General features: G+C 53.3%; 1 protein-coding gene across 1 annotated transcript; it reads right to left on the minus strand.

Moving 5' to 3' along the window:
- Window positions 1–7,052: 7,052 nt before the first annotated feature.
- On the minus strand, window positions 7,053–17,387 carry MMP14 (matrix metallopeptidase 14). The gene is made up of 10 exons (XM_090270292.1): window positions 17,022–17,387; window positions 12,840–12,988; window positions 12,466–12,588; window positions 11,774–12,081; window positions 11,145–11,306; window positions 10,541–10,698; window positions 10,222–10,360; window positions 9,947–10,097; window positions 9,381–9,496; window positions 7,053–9,057 (listed from the first exon to the last, which is right to left on the minus strand). Exons 1-10 carry the CDS (start codon window positions 17,124–17,126, stop codon window positions 8,726–8,728), a joined length of 1,743 nt encoding a protein of 580 aa, XP_090126418.1. The 5' UTR covers window positions 17,127–17,387; the 3' UTR covers window positions 7,053–8,725.
- Window positions 17,388–17,665: the final 278 nt, after the last annotated feature.

Here is a 17,665-nt window from a genome sequence, read left to right on the forward strand (position 1 = left end):
GTCACATTCTTATTAAGTTTGAACATACTGCTTTCCTATTCTCCTCACCAGCACTGGGTGTTACTACCCTCGTATTCTTTGATACTCTAAATAAAAAAATTATAATTCGTTTCTTTAATTTTCATAGCCAGTCTACAGTGGGGCTGATCATCTTATATTTGTTAGCCATGTGACTTACTTAGTCACTAATATCCTTTAGTCATTCTCCTTTTGGGTTATGTTTTTCCTATTAATTTGTAGACTCATTTTTTTCCACTTAGCTGTTAGCTGTTTGGTCTAGAAACGTTTCCACAATCTATTGTTTGTCTTTTCAGATTTATTATCTTTTTTCCCATTACAATTTTAAATTTTATGTTAAAAAAAAATAAAGAAAGTGAAAGGAAGTAAAGGCCTGGGGTGGAAAAAAAGGGATCAGGAGCAATTTCAGTAAATTTCTAAATATCCTGGGTTGGAATACAAATGTTGAAGTTAGGTTAAAAAGAAATGACTGGAAGTTAGGTTAAAAAGAAATGACTGGAGAAGGAATGCAGACAGCTCTTGAAAAACCTTGGCTTGAAAGAAAAAGGGGGGATTGGGGAAATCATTCAAGACTGCAGCAGTATCCAGTAGACAGCTTTTCAAGATGGGGAAACCTCTATGTTTGAAGGGAGTGGGGAAGTTGAAGACCCTACCAGATGGTTATGGGAGCAAGTTTCCTTGTGCTTTGGAAGAGAAGGAGAGGCAGGGTTGGGGACACCTCCTGGAAGTCTGAGAGTGGCCTCAATCATGTCCATTGTCTGAGTCTCTGATATATTACAAAATTAAATACTAAGATGGTTTTGAAAATACTTGGTATATTTTAAACGTTTATTTTTAACGAAACTTTTAGCACAAAGCAAAAATATGATGCTATTCACAAAATACCTACTGGCATTCTTTTTTTTTTAAACTACAATATTTAAGAACCTCGCAAGTGTGAGGCAGAGATTAAGGATTCTCCTCGCCCCAAGGTGAGGATAAGCTGAGGAGGATGAGCGCAGGTTAGAGGCTCTCCTCGTCCGCCAGCATCGCCAGAGGCCTCCGAGAAGTGTCACAGAAACGTCCCACCCTTAGATACAGGAGTTACAGAGGCCGGCTTGCCTTGGCTAGAGGGAGCTCAATGAGAGCATTCTGAAGTCCCAGAGTGCAGACCCACCTGGACTCCCAACCAGGAGCCTGGGGGATAGGTATCCTGGAGTCATCGATGTCTGAGGCATCCACAGGGGGGCAGTGTGACAGCTCAGAGGAGCTCTGAAGAGGGGGCTCCAAAGTGTCTCCCGTACTTCCTCCTGCGGACCCTCTGTCCCAACTCCCTCAATTCCTTCTTCCTTCTTGGAGTTATTCGAAGGCTACCCACCAACCCCCGTACAAGGATGAGAGCTGGAAACTCTGACTTGGCTCTCTCTGCCCCTGAAAGACTAAGGCTTGTCACCCTGTCGCGCCCGTAGCCCCACCCCTTTAAGTACAGGTGTCCTGGGTGGAAACGTAGAAAGTGGAAAGGGGGAAGGGACTGGCTGGTGGTATCTGTGGTCTCGGGAGGAGGGGTGGGAGGTGCAGAGGCTGCGTTTGCCTCTGCTTCTCTTACTTCGGGCTTGATTTGCAGTGACAATACCCAGCACAAGGGGGAGCTGTCACCTTGCAAAACTTGCCCAGCTGGTCTCTGCTGTAGAGGGGGTGTACCCGCAGCCAGAGAGGGGTGGGTCTCTGGTCCCCTTCCGCAGCTTTCCTCCACCCGGAACTTATATGCAGGTTTGTGCAGACTTAGGGTGAGGGGACCTCTGGAGCACAGGCCAGTGGAATGGAGGAGAGACAGGACACTGGAATGGAGCTTAGAGGGTTGTAGGGAAGAGAGACAGACCCTGCTGCTGGCCTCTCCAGGTCAAGGTCCAGGAGCAGACTGGACCCGGGTGCAATCGGAAGGATCGATATTTCCAGAAGAGCTGGGCCAACACAACCTGGTACTGACCCCCCCCCCCACACACACACACCTTAAGGGCAGGCTGGTGAGGAGGGTCGGCTCAGAAGGAGGAGGTCTATACCCAAAGTTGTGGTTCTGGAGTTATGAACCTCTTTACCTCGATATATTTTTCTTTATTTTTTTAACCTTTTTAAAATAGAGGTGAAACATACAGTAAAGTTACAGAAATAGGGTTTACAGAAATAAAATAAGTTTAAGTGTGTAGCTCAATGATCTTTTAATTTATGTATCACTACTTACTATACATAACTTATGTACATATGTATACAATACAGTACTTACATATTCACAAGTACCATTGTTTACTTATGTATATCACAGCTCTCATTGGCAACTTAAGTCAACAAACTTATTAAGTTAAGGGGCTTCTGTGTGCCTAGAACCATCCAACTCTTCTGTAAAAAAAAAATTAAGGACAGTACATGTTTGTCCAGTGGCTGTGATGAGGTCAGTATTATTATAAATCATAGTCGATCCTTGACAGAATGATACCATTAATGCCTTAGATGGCAACAGCTGGCTGTGTGATCACTTGCAGTGGCTGTATTCTGGGAATTCAAAGTGAGACAAATTGTCATGTCTGCCTATATACTAACTCACAGAACCTCAGGAAGATATTGGATCCAGGGTATATGGTCAGGGCAGCCACGTTCCTAGCACAGAGCCAGGCACTGAGTGGCTAAGGAGAGCATTTTTGGGAATTGATCCTGCTCTCTGGCCTGGTGCTACATGTTTCTGGAAGCTGGGTGAGGGTGATGTGTTTGACCACAGGAGGCATCAAAAAGAGCTGGAGCCTATTGCGTGTGTGTGAATCTGCTAGGCCTTTGGAGGCACTGGTGGCCCATCCTCCCTTTCTTGTCAACTCCCCCCCAACTTTGTGGTCAGCTTGGCCTTGCCTCACACAGACCCCATGATCCCATCTTGCCCCAAATCAGGGAAGTGCCCCTAGCGGGAAATGAAGTGAGTGAGCAGGATGTGATCCATGGTGAGGCAGCTCCCAGACCTGGTCTGGTCCCTGAGTCAATGAGCTACTTTAAACACTCAAAGGAAGTCCTTCCGCCAATTCACTACTGTGTGGACACCTCTTCTGTCCCCTCTACCGCCACTCCCTACCCAGGTGTGGGTCTTTGGGAGGGGGAAGCTAATCTCTCCTTCCCCTAAGCCACAAAGGGGCTCTTGGAGGAATAAAGGACCTGGAGGTACTTGGCCTCAGCATGGAGGCAGAGGAAGCTTCTCCCTTGCACTGTGGTGACAGCTGTGGTCTGGGGTGTCTGATTCTGTCGTGGAACCCCTGGGTCCAGGACTGGTGAGGGACAGGGGAGGACAGAGGGGGTTGGGCCTGACTGGGGAAAGCTGGCCTGGAAGGCGCTCAGCCATCGGCCCTGGGCCAGGGTGGAAAGTATGTGTGTGAGCTCATTTGGAAGGTGGCTTCTGGCCAGTTGGGCCTGCCTCCCTTTCAGGCCCCTGCTGCACAGCCTCCATGCAGGCTGCCTCTAGGTCTGCCCAGCTCCCCCTACCCCATCTCTGGGTCTCCTCTGTCTCCCAAGACCGTCTGAAGGAGGAAGGCAAAACCCTCCAGGCTAGGTATGCAGGAATTGATCTTCTAAAGGTGAATTCAGCATAAAAGTTTTTTTTTTTTTTTTTAATTTTTATTTTTTACTTTTATTCGTATTTCTTTTATGCTGAATTTACTCTGAGGCCATAAGCTTTTGTTTCTTCTGGGCTATCATTTTCTTCTGTGCAGTTTCCTCTTCTGGTTCGGGAACAATCTGCTCTTTTTTCCGTAAGGACCATCTCATTGTGGCAGGGAGAGCTCATGTATGGACTAATCTGCCCATGAGCTCTGTAAATTCTATGCCACATCTTGGGGGTTTTGTTCACCTGGATGTACTCAATGACCAGAGAATCTGCATATAAACCCTTAAGTTCAGCATTGCTCTCTGCATTTTTAAGCATGTGCAGCAAAAACTCAGCACTCTTTTTGGGCCACCCCGACCCTATGTCCAGCCCCACTGTTTGGCCTGGACACAGCTACCAACTCCACTATTGCATCAAGGGAAGGGGACACATTGCTTCTTTAAAGTTACAGCTTTCAGATACTAGGTGGCTTTTCGCCTATACATACTCTTGATGGCTTAGGCAGTTTCACGAGTGTTCTTAAAGTGAACACAAAGATCTGAACCTCTTGATTTGTATGATTTTGTGGGGTTTTCTGGGTCAAGTGAATAGCGAACCATTTTCAGAGGTCACCTCTAGTTGCTTTCAGGAAGGGGCAAGGTGAATTCAGATTTAAGGTGAGGGGTTGGAAGGGGGAACAGGGACTGCAGGACAGTGGAACATCCTTGACTGAGGTTTCCTTGGGGTTTTAGGAGGGGAGTGGGAACTATCCATGAAGGCCTCCACTCCCCCCACCACCCCACAAACCCTTGCCACAGCCATTCACCACGATCCTCCCTCCCCTACCTGCTGCCATTGTCCTACTCAGTGCCTTTGGCTTCTGAGTCCCGCTGCCTCCTTTCTTCCCCAGCAGGAAGTGACTTCTGGCAAAGTGGATTTCTGAGGAAGCGTCCTTCTTCCCCTGCACCCCCAATCCCAATGCTGATGTTGGATGTACTGCAGGGCACAGTAGGCATGCTGACAGATCCCCTGCCACACAGACACCCAGCTAAATGGGGTCCACATGGGAAGGGATACTCAAGAAACACAGTCAGAATCTGCCTGTACAGAAAAAAAATAAATCAGAAGATTTGGGTTTTAATTTTGTACTAATAAGCTGTGGTCTTCAGCAAGTCTTATCTGGGCCTCAGTTATGGCATCTGTAAAATGGAGGCAGGGTTAGTGCCTGCATCATTGGGTGTAGTGAGGATCTTGGCAAATGTTGGTTTCCTACCACTTCCCCTTAGCTGGTGAGGGACAAAGGGATACAGAGGGGAGAGGACTGGGAAATTTATCAGATTGTGGGGAGAAGGGGCCCTTGGGCAGGGACCATGAAAGGCCAGCAGAGCTGGCGAGGATGTGTGTTTGGGGTGGGGGTCACTGTTCAGTCCTCTTTTCTCTAAAACTCCACTTAGATCTTCCCCTCCCATCCTGCTGACCCACTGCCTGGCTGGCAGACTTGGAGGCATGGGCCCAGCTGGTGGCAAGATCCCTAGAGAAGGGAGGCGATGACAAAGCAGTCCATGGCTCCCCCCTCCAAATGTGTGGGGTGCAGTGGTGGGCAGAGCACTGCCTCTCTTCTGCGCTTGTCCCCAGTTTATTCTCCTCGGAGCTGGCTTCCCTGGGTTCTGCCCAAACCTCCTCACAGATTCCCTTTGGCTCCCTCCTGGCTGCTCTAACTCACATGTGCTGCTTTCGAATAAAGGAACTTGGAACCATAGACATTGGGTCAGGCCCAATGGACAAAGCGGGTAGGGCCAGTGAAAACTCATTTGCAGGTCTCTCAGGAGCCATAGGGCTCTCTGCTCTCCTCTCACCCCAGCCTGACCAGGTCAAGTAGTTCACTCAGCTGGGGCACGGAGGTCACCAAGTCACTTCCTGGGGTAGCCTGGCAGTCTCACTGGGCTGGATCCCTCAGGCCCAGGGCAGCACGAGACCAGCAGCCTCCACCCCACAATTATCCCTGCTCTTCCACCCCTTCCCCCTTTGTCTCTGGTCCTCCATTCCCGTCTCTCCCCCTTGGCTTCAGAGAGCATCTTGTGATTCCAGAATCAGGGCCAAACAATTTCCTCGTGATGGGGAAACCGCATTCAGCCTCGGGAGCCCTGGGTTCCCCCTCCTCTTCCCTCTGGCTGTCCCCCCTCCCCAGGCTCCTCCACTGGTTCCAGCTGTGTTTCGCAGAACTCCCACTGGATAACATCTGTAATTGCCTCCAGATGTGGGCCACAAAAGCACAAAGGGGCCATGAGCTCATCTTTGAGCTCCTTGCCACATGTACAGGCCTCGCCACTCCCGGACACCCCTGACTTTTCTGTGCCGGCTTCTCAGGGGTCCCTATCTCCTGGGGTGAGGGTGGCAGGGTGATGGTGGCCAACTCCACTGAGACACACAGGCTGTGCCAAACAGCTGTTGGCAGAAGAGGCACAGGAGGCCGGGTGTAGGGTCAGGGTTCTTGGCTGGTAGGAAGGTGGGGTACCCCTTCTGCCAAAGCAATCACACCAAGCAGCCCTGAATAGCAGCTGGATAGGACTGGCCTAGGTGGGGCCAGGGTTCTTGGAGGCAGGCTGTGGAGGGGCCCTGGGCTAGAGCCTAGGGTGGGCTGGGCTGAGGCAGGAAGGGAAAGGGGCGGGAAGTGGGGGAGAACTGCTCCTCTCCAGCTGAGCTGACTCAGCAACTGAGCTATTCCTCCCTACAGGCTGGTTTCGGAGGAAGGGTGGGTCAGCAGCCTGGGAACCCTGTCTGGGCGCAGTTTCTAAAGAAAGAGGAAACAAAGCCTTGCTATTCTGTTCTGTCCTTCCAACCTGACCATCCTGCCTCTCCTGAGCAGCTGGGGTAAGATCTCTGTGTAGCCAGACACAGGCTGCTCCTAACTGGCCAAGGGGCAACCTCTTTCTCCCCGCCTCTGTTATCTCTGCCCCGGGAGCTGAACCCCAGGCCTGGAAGAGGCTTAGAGTCCGAGGAGGGCTGGGGTGGAAGACTTGCCACAGAGCCTGGGGCTGAATATGATCGTGGGACTCCCCAGCAGGAGGCAGAGGCTTGAGGAAATAGGATCTGTGGCCAGGTCACAGGACAGGGTAAGGCAGTTTAGGAAGATTTTCCGAGTGGCATCAGCTTGACCACTTCCTCTTGGCTTTGTAGCCCTGGGCCTCAAAGGTAGCCCCTTAGGCCAGGTTGGGAGAGTGCCTGGGCCCTGTGGACCGCCCCCCTGCCCCCGGGAGTATGCTTTCCTTTCCAACTCTGGCCCCTGAATCCCTTTATCCACCGAGTAAACATATTCCTTTACGAAAAATACCAAATGCCCATCTCTTGGAAAGCATTGTTCATGAGCACGCTCTCCCCCTCTTCATTTCCTTTGTGGCCACAGCCCATTCACCCTATGAGAGAACTGCAGCCACACATGAAATGTGAAACACCATTTATTCTTTGTGGAAAGGTTGAACAAGGTCAAAAATGTCCTTAGAGGGCACTGACCCAGCCCCGCCCTGCAGGTTCCTGGGGTCCGATGCCTCTGCCCCCCACCCCCACCCCTCCCCATGCCCCTTGTTAACAAAAAAGGAACGATTTGAAGGGAATTCATATATAATAATTATAATAAAAATATACATTAAACAAAACAAAAAACCCAAACAAGACAAACTTAGCCGAACTACCAGCACCGTTCACCCCATTCCCCCCACCCCCCCATCCTTCTCCTTGCACTCCTCGAAAGGTCTCTCACTCTCCCAAGTCCCCGGTACCATGACCACCTTCGGTGGGGTGGCCGAAGGAGACTCCAAATGGGTGGGCTGGGTGGGGGTGAGGGGGGCAGGACACCCTAGGGTAGGCTGAGGGGTGGAGGCATCAGGAAGTGAGGGGGTAACCTGACCAAGAAATAAGAAATGCGCAGGCACCTGCCCTCCCTGAGACTGGCTGACTCAAGGCTGCTTGCTGCTGGGAGCCTCCTGCTCCCTAAGTAGCTAAGTAGTAATGGCTACTCTCATTAAGGGCCAGTCACCAGTCCCTGCTCCTTTCTCTGGGCTCCTCACCCTTCCCCTCTGTGCTGTCTGGTCAGAGGGGAGGCACCAAGAGGAGCAAGTGTGCCTTTCTCAGGCCCTTCCTGAGAGCTCCAATAATATGTACCCTCCCCTGGGTACTATGGCCCACCTTGTGGCATCTTTGCTGGCCGGGCCTGCTGAGCCCCCAGCCATACACTCCTGCCGCACCTCCTTTTGGTCCCCTCCTGTCCCCTCTGACTGCCCTGCCCCTGGCACTTGCCCCAGCTGCCTGCATTTGAGCCTTGAGGCTCCTGACCAAATCTCTCCCCGTGGCCCCACCCTGGTAGCTGCACCCCCTGGTCTCAGCTCTTCCAACCTTGACATCTCCATCCAAGGCTAACATTTGGGAGAGCAGGGCTGTCAGGGGTTTCTGCACCCTCAGTTTACTCCTTAATGGCTCAGGCTCCTTCCATGAAGTTCTTGGAGGCAGTGGTGGGGGAGAGGCAGGTCTTGGTGGAGAGGACTGACCCTCTCTGAGCTTCCCTTTCAAGATCTTAAGGTGGCTATGCAGCTCCCACTCCCTCACTCTCTCAGGGTCTCCCTTCATAAAAGGTTAGATTCCTTTAGGCTAGAAAGAGTGGTGGGAGGCTGCAAACTGGGTGTACCTGGGGGCTTGCTGAGTGGGGCTGGAGTGCCCAGAGCCCCCTGAGGTCAGAGTTCAGAGGTTAAAGGTATGTCAGGGAATGGAAAGGAGCAGATGACCCCATTTGACCTTTACCAGTGAGGTCTGAGAGTCCTGCCTTCAAGTGCAGAGCCACGACATTCAGATGAGGCTAGACATACACCAAGCTACAGGGGTCCCTGAGGGGCAGGGACTGAAACGGGTAGCCCCTGTGCAGCCCCCAGGGGACCCATCTAGGGAAGAAGCAATGCCAGGGATGAGGATAGGAGGGATGAGGCCAGTCATGAGACAGAGAAGGGAGGTGGGGGTGACGAGGGAGCTTGGAACGGGTGGGAGCAGCCCACCCACCACCATCTGCTGCCACTTGCCTTCAGAGGCAAAGTCCACATGGTAGGAGTGGGCGGGCGGCAGTGGGGGTCAGACCTTGTCCAGCAGGGACCGCTGGCAATAGAGCAGTCGCTTGGGGGTCCCATGGCGTCTGAAGAAGAAGACTGCGAGGCCTACTGCCAGCACCAGGAGCAGCAGCAGCACAGGCAGCACCACAGCGGCTGCGCTCACTGCCCCGCTGCCCTCCTCGTCCACCTCGATGATGATCACCTCCGTTTCCTCCTCAGTCCCCTCATCTGGCCGGCCCCCCGAAGGGCAGCCCATCCAGTCCCGCAGGGCTGACTTGGGGTAGCCTGGCTCTACCTTCAGCTTCTGGTTGTTGAATTTCCAGTATCTGTTCCCCTTGTAGAAGTACGTGAAGACTGCAGGAGTCAGCAAGAAGGTGGCAAAGAAGACAGAGGTAAGGCCGCGTCCAGGAGACCCAGAGAGAAGAGCAGAAGGAAAATCTGTCAGTGTCCTCAGCTGTAAATGGGGTAATTCTAGTACCAGGTTGGGGAGTGGTGGGGACTAAGGGGTCTAACATGTGGAAAGCAGTTGGCCCAGTGCCTGGCCCATGGCAAGGGCTCCACTGTTATTATCGTCATCGTCATTTTCCCACAATACTCTCCTTCTTTCCTCCTCCTCTCTCTTAACTCCTTGTACCAATTGATCCTCCCCGCACAGACACCTCCCATGCCCCTCTCACCTTCATCACTGCCCATGAATGACCCTCTGGGAGACTCAGGGATTCCTTCCCAGACCTTGATGTTTTGGGGGTACTCATTGTCCACTACCCTGAGCTCCTCGTTGAAACGGTAGTACCTGGTAGAGAGGAGAGAAAGGGAAGTGGTTGAACACTGGGCACATCCTCAGAGGGTAGCAGGACCTGGTACTGAATTCTCCAGTGAGCTAAGAGTGGCTCTGGACAGGGGTTTGGAGTAATGAGGACCTGTAGCTGAAAGTGGCGGAAGGTGGAGGTGGGAGGGAGGGCGCAGGCTGTAAGGAGCCACCAGCAGCCCTTAATGACAGTGCCAGGCTGCTGCAGCGGAGGCACAGTGCTGGGGGCAGGAGGCGTCAAATGACCAGGTCTGAAATGGTGACCCGGTCACATCCCACTCACTCAGCACACAGTGGAGGCTGCCTGTTGCTAGGCAACAACAGAGACTTAGCCAACTCCTTCTCCAGGGAAACATCCCAGAGGTAAAATGGGTCTTCCTCCAGAACAGAGGGAATCTGGTAATGGTATCTGAGGAGGCAGGCCTGAGACCTTACTTGTTTCCCCGGAAGAAGTAGGTCTTTCCATTGGGCATCCAGAAGAGAGCAGCATCAATCCTGTCAGTAGGCAGCCCTCGGCCCAGCTCCTTAATGTGCTTGGGGTAGCCAGGCTCCAGGGAAGCTTCATCAAACACCCAGTGTTTATCTCCTGGGGAGGCAACAGAAGAGCAGGATCGAGGTCGCACTTGGGTTCTAGGGTCTATGGAGGAGTTAAGTGGAATCTGTTCATCCAAGGAGACCCTCCACACACCCAAAGACTAAGGCCTGGTTACCTTTGAAGAAGACAAATTTGCCATCCTTCCTCTCATAGGCAGTGTTGATGGATGCAGGCAGTCCCCGCCAGAACTGGCCGATGGGCATTGGGTATCCATCCATCACTTGGTTATTCCTTACCCGCCAGAACCAGCGCTCCTGGGAGGCAGTTGAGGTAGGAAGAATACATTATGTCTTGTCACTTAGTTCTCCAGCTCAGTCCCCAAAGCTCCCCCACTGCCTCTGTTTTAGTTTTTAGTCCACCTGCTGCTGTTTCCACCCTGCCTCCTGGTCATAGAGCCCTTTGGCCCCCCAAACCAGCCCACTTCTTCCTCTCACCTTGAAGACAAACATCTCTCCTCGAAGCACAGCCACGGTGTCAAAATTCCCATCACAGATGTTGGGCCCATAGGTGGGGTTTTTGGGCTTATCAGGGAAAGAAGGCCTGGAGGTGGTCCTGGGTTGAGGAGGCATCTTGGTGGGGACTGATTTACTCCCTGGGGCAGAGAACACAGGAGCACTTCAGACTTGGGGGAAGAGGGAGAGGAAAGGACAGACATATGGGCAGACAGCACTTTTGGGAAGGGTGAAGGGAATCTGAAGCAAGCAGCTAAGAAGGGACAGAAAATGTAGACTCAAAAGTGGGAGCGAATATGGTTCAATTTCCAGTCAGGGCACATGCCTAGGTTGCAAGCCAGGTCCCCAGTTAGGGGTGCGTGAGAGGCAACTGCACATTGATGTTTCTCTCCCTCTCTTTCTCCTTTCCCCTCTCTCTAAAAACAGACAAATGAAATAAAATAAAAGTGGGAGTGAATAGATACAGAGTCAGGAGGGGGATGTGGGGAGACTGTAGGGCATGGGAAAGGGGAAGAAATATGCCGTCCAGAGAGAATGAAGACAAGGAGCAGAGAGAAAGGAGCAGATGTGGACATAGATTACTTGCCATAAAGTTGCTGGATGCCCCTGCGGTCATCATCAGGCAGCACGAAGTTCTCTGTGTCCATCCACTGGTAAAAGGGTGCCATGATGGCCGAGGGATCATTGGAATGCTCAAGGCCCAGAGCATGGCCCAGCTCATGTACAGCCACCAGGAAGATGTCATTGCCTGGAGGGGTGGGGAGGGTTATGATGGCAGCCTCGGTCCCTTCCGCAGACTCCCAGCTTTCCCATCAGGGGCTTTAGTTTCACACACAAGCCTGCCTGCCATGTTTTCCACTCAAAAAACCAGAAGGTGAGAGTGCTCTGGGGCTGGATCCCTATCCTAGGAGCTCTGTGTTAAGGAAGGATGAGGTCCTATCTGGACTTGTTTCTCCCAGGATGACATTTGTCCAGAAAAGTGGGTGATGTGGATACTTTTAAATCTTTGACTGAGAAACCAATTATTGGGTGAGAGAAGAAACCATATATAAGTAGTTCAAAACTGGATTCCTTCTTTTGTTGGACGTCATACCTGGAGATCTTTGTAGTCCCTTGTAGCCCTGAGATTGTGGGGTATAAGATTTTGGGAGGAGGCAGGAGAACCCTATATAAATGATCATTGACTCTCCCCAGAATAAGAGTCCCAGGGCTCACCATTCAGATCCTCATTATTGACAGTCCAAGGCTCGGCAGAGTCAAAATGTGTGTCCCCTCCGATGTTGGGGCCTGGGAAGTAGGCGTGCGCAAGGAAGCCACCCTCGCCATCGAAGGGTGTGCTGTCGCCATGGAAACCATCAGCGAAGAAGATCATGATGTCGGCCTGCTTCTCATGGCCCTCACGGATGTAGGCATAGGGTACCTCTCGGAAACGCAGTGGTGTGGCACTCTCCCACACGCGGAATGCCTTGCGGATGGCCTCAAACGTGGCATACTCGCCTACTTTGGGAGTGTAATTCTGAATGCTGAGGTCCAGCCACATGGGGAGAGGATTACAGTATGTTAGGGTTACAAGGGGCAAAATTCTCCTTCCCTATACTTTCCCAGGACCGACGGAACTGCTCAGCCACCTTTGCCTGACCCAGTTCTTCCTGCTGCCTTATGATGCCTCTGCCCCAAGTACTGAGAGCTTAGGGGACCCTCAGGCTTTGGCTTTCTGGCCCTGGGGTATACCCTTCTCCCATACAATGTGCACCTCTCTCCAGGGTTACTGGTATTCTCCTCCCCACTCCCAAGGATGCATCCTAGGAAGAGGTGAGTATGGCAAGATGCCTCGGAGTCTCTGTAAGCACAACTGATAGGGAATGGTAACCCAATTGTGAGAAAGGCCACTTGCCTGTTGGACTCACCAGAAAGTAACCTCATTATGCTGCCATTTGGGGCCCTGGATGGCGTAGCGCTTCCTTCGAACATTGGCCTTGATCTCAGCTCCAAACTTGTCTGGAACACCACAGCGGGGGCGCTTCATGGCCCTGAGGGAGAATGGAGTGTAAAGACTGGGATCAGTATAGTGTATGAAAGACAAAGGTCTTCAGAGGACAGTGGGGATGTCTGGCCCCAGGGTTAGTGTGGGCAAGGTCAGGGTGAATAAAAAAGAGGGTCAGGATCAGCATGTGGGGATGAGGTAGGGGCAGGAGTCAGGCATTCAGGGAGCAACTTCTATGGTGTTCAGTGTTGTCTCAGTGGGTGCTGGGCAGAATTCCTGCCAGGGTCTAGCACTTACTTCATGGTGTCCGCATCAACCTTGCCTGTCACCCGCAGACTGTAGAATCTCTGCATGGCAGCGACAGCAGCTGAGAATGACTGAGGCAAGCGCTGTGTGTGGGTACGCAGGTCCCCAGGGGGCAGGTAGCCATATTGTTGTAGCCAGGCCTGTAGGGAAAGGAATGTGGCTTAGAGCATTCCCACCTGGCTCAAGGAACACCTCCGCCTCCTCATGGTACCTGGCTTGAACCCTCCACTTGATGAAGAAAGAGCAATGAGCTTTCAGCCTGGCTCTGGCAGTGGATCTGGAGGAACTCCAAGGCTGGAGGCTGGACCTGAACTCTGGCCCAGGCCCCAGTAGGGCTTGTCCTCTTGGAGCTGTGGGCCCCAGCTCTGGACTTTGGCTATAGCTGCCTTCAGGATGGGAGCCCTGGTTGTTTAACCAAGTTCTCAGATGTCTTCTTAGGGTGGAAAGGGGAGAGGATGAAGGGCTCCACTCTTGGGCCTGGCATGTGACCCTCAGGGAAGAGGGATGCCAAGCCTCCAGGGCCCTCACAGCTGAGATTTTTTTTAAGAAAGGAGGGCAGAAAAGGAGCCATGGCTGAGGCTGGCTGCTGATAGGGGAAGCTGGGGCCTCTGCAGGTGGTCAGAGGTGTGATGCAGCCAGAGCCAGGATCCTGCCACTGCTTCTATCCAAGCAGCATTTGACCTAAGGCTTGGGATCTAAACCATACATTTAAGGATCTCAGCAGAGGGAGTGGGAGATGGGGGTGAGGTGGAGACTTGGGGACTGTAATTTGTTTTATTTCAGGCATGTTGTGAATTGTTCATAATATAAAGGCTGGCATAGTGCCTTAAAGTAAAGTTAGGTTTTTGGTGTTTGATCAAAAGGTACACACACTGCAATACCTCGTTGAGGAAAAAGTCAGCCTTTATTATAAGAACAATGGAGTATTTTCCTAAAACCTGAAAAGTAAAATGAGCCAAGTCATATATAGGATATGAAAATACTTGGATTCTCCTATGCAGAGATACTACCTGGAGAACTGGTTCCTGCTCCAGCATTGCCTCCTTAAGCAGCCCAGAGAGGGCTGCATGGTGCCTGGGGTGAGAGCTTGGGGTGCAGAGGGGTTGAGGTTGCTGTTAGGTGCTGCACCCTCCACCCCAGGTTATTAGGATAAATCTCCACATGGCCCTTCTCCTCTGGGCTCACACCCTGGTGCTGGGACAGTGCTCTTGCACGGGAGCTAGAGGTGATTCAGGAGCAGCTGACTGGGAACCTGAGCCTGCTGGGGCAAGAATTGCAACATGGTCTTGGGAAGTAATCCCCCAAGGATGATGGAGGTAGGGCCTGAGATGTAAACAAGCCAGCCTTTCCTGAGCCAACAGGCCTGGCCAGAGTAACCCCAGCACCACCCTACTCTGAGAGCCTTTTCTCAAGGGTAGGAGAGGGAGTGAAGTTTAACCTCTGGTATACCAGAGCAGAGCAGAGCAGGGTGATTCAGGCCTGCACTGCTCTCCCCAACAGCTGTATGCTTGCCCTGACCTGTGCTGGCTGACGCTTCAGCTAGCACCTTCGGGAAGCCTGCTGTGGCCAATACCTATCTGGGCAGGAAACTCCCTTTGCCCCTAGCCTCACCTATAGGGTAGACACATTCCAGCCTTACAACCCCTGGTGGGAGTTCAGCTTTGGGGAAGGATTAGAGTGGCCTATGAAGAGCTGGAATTCAGGAGGACTGAGGTAAGGTCCCCTCAACCCTCAGGGAGCAAAACTGAGGGGAACTCTAGGGCAGGAGGACAGAAGGGAGGTTGGCAGAGAGGTGAGGATAATCTACAGCCAGGAGCTCTGGGATAAACAAAACCTTCCCTGAGGAGTCTTTCAGGAAGGTAGGCAGGTGTAAATGTTCATACCCACAACCTCCACCCCACATCCAATAGTTAAAAGGGGAAGCTTAGTCAAAAATGGGACTTCCCTGGAGTCCTGAAAAGGAGGCACCCCTGTCCCTCTCCTCCCAGGCCTAGGCTTTCTTCCCTCACAGGGACAGACTCTGAGCAAAGCAAGAACCACAGACTATGAGGTTGGAACCACAGAAGAGAGGACTCTTGTGTCTGCGGCTGGGTGGGGGAAGGGCTGAGAGCCAGACAGGCCAAGGGGAGGAAAGGGCTGTCCTGAAGCTGCTGCAAGACTATGGAGGACTGGTGGGAGGAATTGGCTGCCTGAGGCCCGGAGAAGGAGCAACATGTTGGGTCAAAGAACTCAGTTGGTTGGCTTTGCCTTGAAAATGAAGTGGTGCAAGGCATTCCCCAGGTCAGTGATTTTCAACCCTTTTCATTTCACGGCACACAAAAACTAGTTACTAAAATTCTTCAGCACACCAAAAAATATATTTTTTTGCCGATCTGACAAAAAAAAAAATGGTATAATTTTGATTCATTCACACCGGACAACGACTGTCGTGCTGCCAGTTGTCATTTTATAAATTTGACAGTCTAAGGGAAAGGAAGTCTTGCCCTTGACTAAAGAGTCAGGTATTGCATGTTTCACAAATTCTTGTGGCACACCTGTTGAAAAGCGCTGTTCTATGAGAAAGTCAAGGGAACTGGTCCCTCCTCTGGCCTAGGAGTCCAGGGTTGGGGGGAACCTCTGGCTCTCCAGCAGGCCCTGTATAGGAGCTTCTGAGCCTGCTCCTCCCTCCCTCTGCTTCCCACCCTCCATGGCCCAGAAGCAAATAGTGGTTCTGGCACTGGGACTGCCCATGACCCACTTAAAGCAGAGAAGAGGGCTGCTGCCCCTCCCTTTGGGGGCCTAGTGGGGCAGGGCAGGCGATGTTGGCAGTGGGCTGCTCCCCAGATGCCCGGGCTCCTTTTGTTGGGAGCTCTGCTTTCAGGCCTCAGATGAAGACTCCAGGCCTGGAAAGAGGATGCCTCCTCCGCTTGGCCAGTGCCAGGATTAGCCAGAGGGCAGATTTTCACACTTCCTGGTCACCCCATTCCTAGGGCCACCCTTTTTCCTTTCAGCCTCAGATCCCTTTAGGACAGAGTGTGTTCTTTCTGGAGATGTTTCTTCTAGGGGTGGGACCAGGGCGCCGACGGGGTAGGAAGAAGCCAAGTCCAGATCCCTTCCCCCTTCTCGGGCCCTTCCCAGCCCCTTCAGACCGCACCCAGGCACCCAGGCCCTCTCAGGGCTGAGTGGGTTGGGATGTCCCAAAATAAGAAACTGATCAAATCCGTCTCCCACCTTCACCCCAAAATAAGAGGGAGAGAGGAAAAACCTCCTCAGACAACTCCCACGCGACTTCCTCCCCGCCGGATGGGCCAACGTCGGGGAATGGGTGGGGGGGCGCTGGAGTCAGTCGAGACCTGTGCGGGCGCCCGGGCCCAGGCCCTGTCCCCTCTCCCCCTGTGCGACGCCTGTCTCCAGGCAATTAACACAGAAAAACAATTAACAACAAAAAGGGCCTAAAGGAGCAGGCGGGGGAGGGGGCGGGGGAGAAGGCGGCGGCCCAGCCGAGCTCCCACTCACAAGGAGAGCTTTGTGTGTGTGTGAAAAGGCGGCCAGAGCGCCAGCATCGTGACCCTCGACGCCAGGGCTCGGGGGCCGGGACCCAGAGGGATCCTCTCGGGGGGCCGGGCCGCTCCGCTGTCCAGCCGCGACCCCACCTGGGCGCGGATGCGTGGGTGGAGGGCCCGGCTGGTGGGCAGCGGCCGCAGCGCGGAGGGCCGGGGCCGCGGTCTTCCAGAGCCCTCCCTGGCAGCCCGGCGCCGCTGAGCGCGGGCGGGAGAGCGCGGGAGAGCTGGAAAGTTGAAGAAACAACAAACTCCAGCGCATGACAAGAAACCAGGACGGCGCAGGGTCTGAGCGGAGTCCAAATATTCATCAGGCTCCCAACTGGTTCCAGAGCTGAGCGCAGAGCCCGGGGGAATTGGGGAAGGTGGGGAGTGGGCCCGGCTGTAAAGTTCTTCCAAGGAAACGAGTGGGGAAGAAGGCGGTGGCGGGTGGGGTGGGGTGAAGGAGGCAAAGTCAGATCGCTTTGGAAGTTTGGAGACGAGGAGGGAAAGAAAAAGGAGGAAATCCTGCAGGCCGGAGCAATCGAGACCCCGAGAGCCCGCCTCTCCGAAGGGGGGCTGTCCCCTTGGAGACCCCCGGGCTCGCCTCCTCCGCCGCACGACTCCAGGCAGGGGGCCGGAGGAGCTCACTTACTTCGGGGCTGAAGCTGCTTTGGGCCGAGCTGAAGGAGGCGAGCGCGGTGGCGAGCGCGAGCAGGGGGAGCAGCAGACTGCAGGAGGGCCGTGGGGCGGGAGACATGGTCCGCGACCGTCCGGGCAGACCGGCTGTGCGGGCTCCGCGGCGGGGCCCAAGCCCTGGGGTCGCGCCGCCACTCCCTCGGACGCCTTTGTCTTCGGGTGGCACTGAATTTGGATTCCTAGAGCGCTGTCTGCTTGGAGATGAGGCAATTGTTCTTGAAAGAGCCTGTTTGCTCGTCCCCTCTTCTCCGTTTTTTGATCTTTCTTCTGCTTAGTCGGCGAACTGGATCGCGAGCCCTCTCTTGCTCTCTGCTCTGGTCCCTCCCTTCTCCCACAGCCTCTCCCCCGCCCCCGCCCCAATGCCCTCCTTTCCCGGTGCGGACGTGGTTGTTTCAGCCTGAATCCAATTACAGCCAAGAGCCCGGTTAAACACACACACACACACCCCAACGCCGCTCCCCCCCAACCAAACCAAACACACACACATACCCCAACCAACCCTAAGTTGACTGTGTGGTGAAGGCTGCCATCTCCAGGGGCTGAAAGCAGAGGATAGTGGGGGGAACCCAGGGAACGGGATGTGGGAGACTTTCTTCCCCT

The sequence above is a fragment of the Furipterus horrens genome, unplaced genomic scaffold (genome assembly GCF_987537825.1).
Source record: "Furipterus horrens unplaced genomic scaffold, mFurHor1.1.pri manual_scaffold_3, whole genome shotgun sequence".
Taxonomy (NCBI): domain Eukaryota; kingdom Metazoa; phylum Chordata; class Mammalia; order Chiroptera; family Furipteridae; genus Furipterus; species Furipterus horrens.

Bases quoted from the DNA above. Each gene is read 5' to 3' on its own strand.
- MMP14 (XM_090270292.1), bottom strand. From the start codon at position 17,126: ATGTCTCCCGCCCCACGGCCCTCCTGCAGTCTGCTGCTCCCCCTGCTC. The intron at 10,098-10,221 runs GTAACCAGGCCT...TTGCCTCCCCAG, and splicing joins CAAATTTGTCTTCTTCAAAG to GAGATAAACACTGGGTGTTT. The intron at 9,497-9,946 runs GTAAGGTCTCAG...CCTCTCTACCAG, and splicing joins TACTTCTTCCGGGGAAACAA to GTACTACCGTTTCAACGAGG.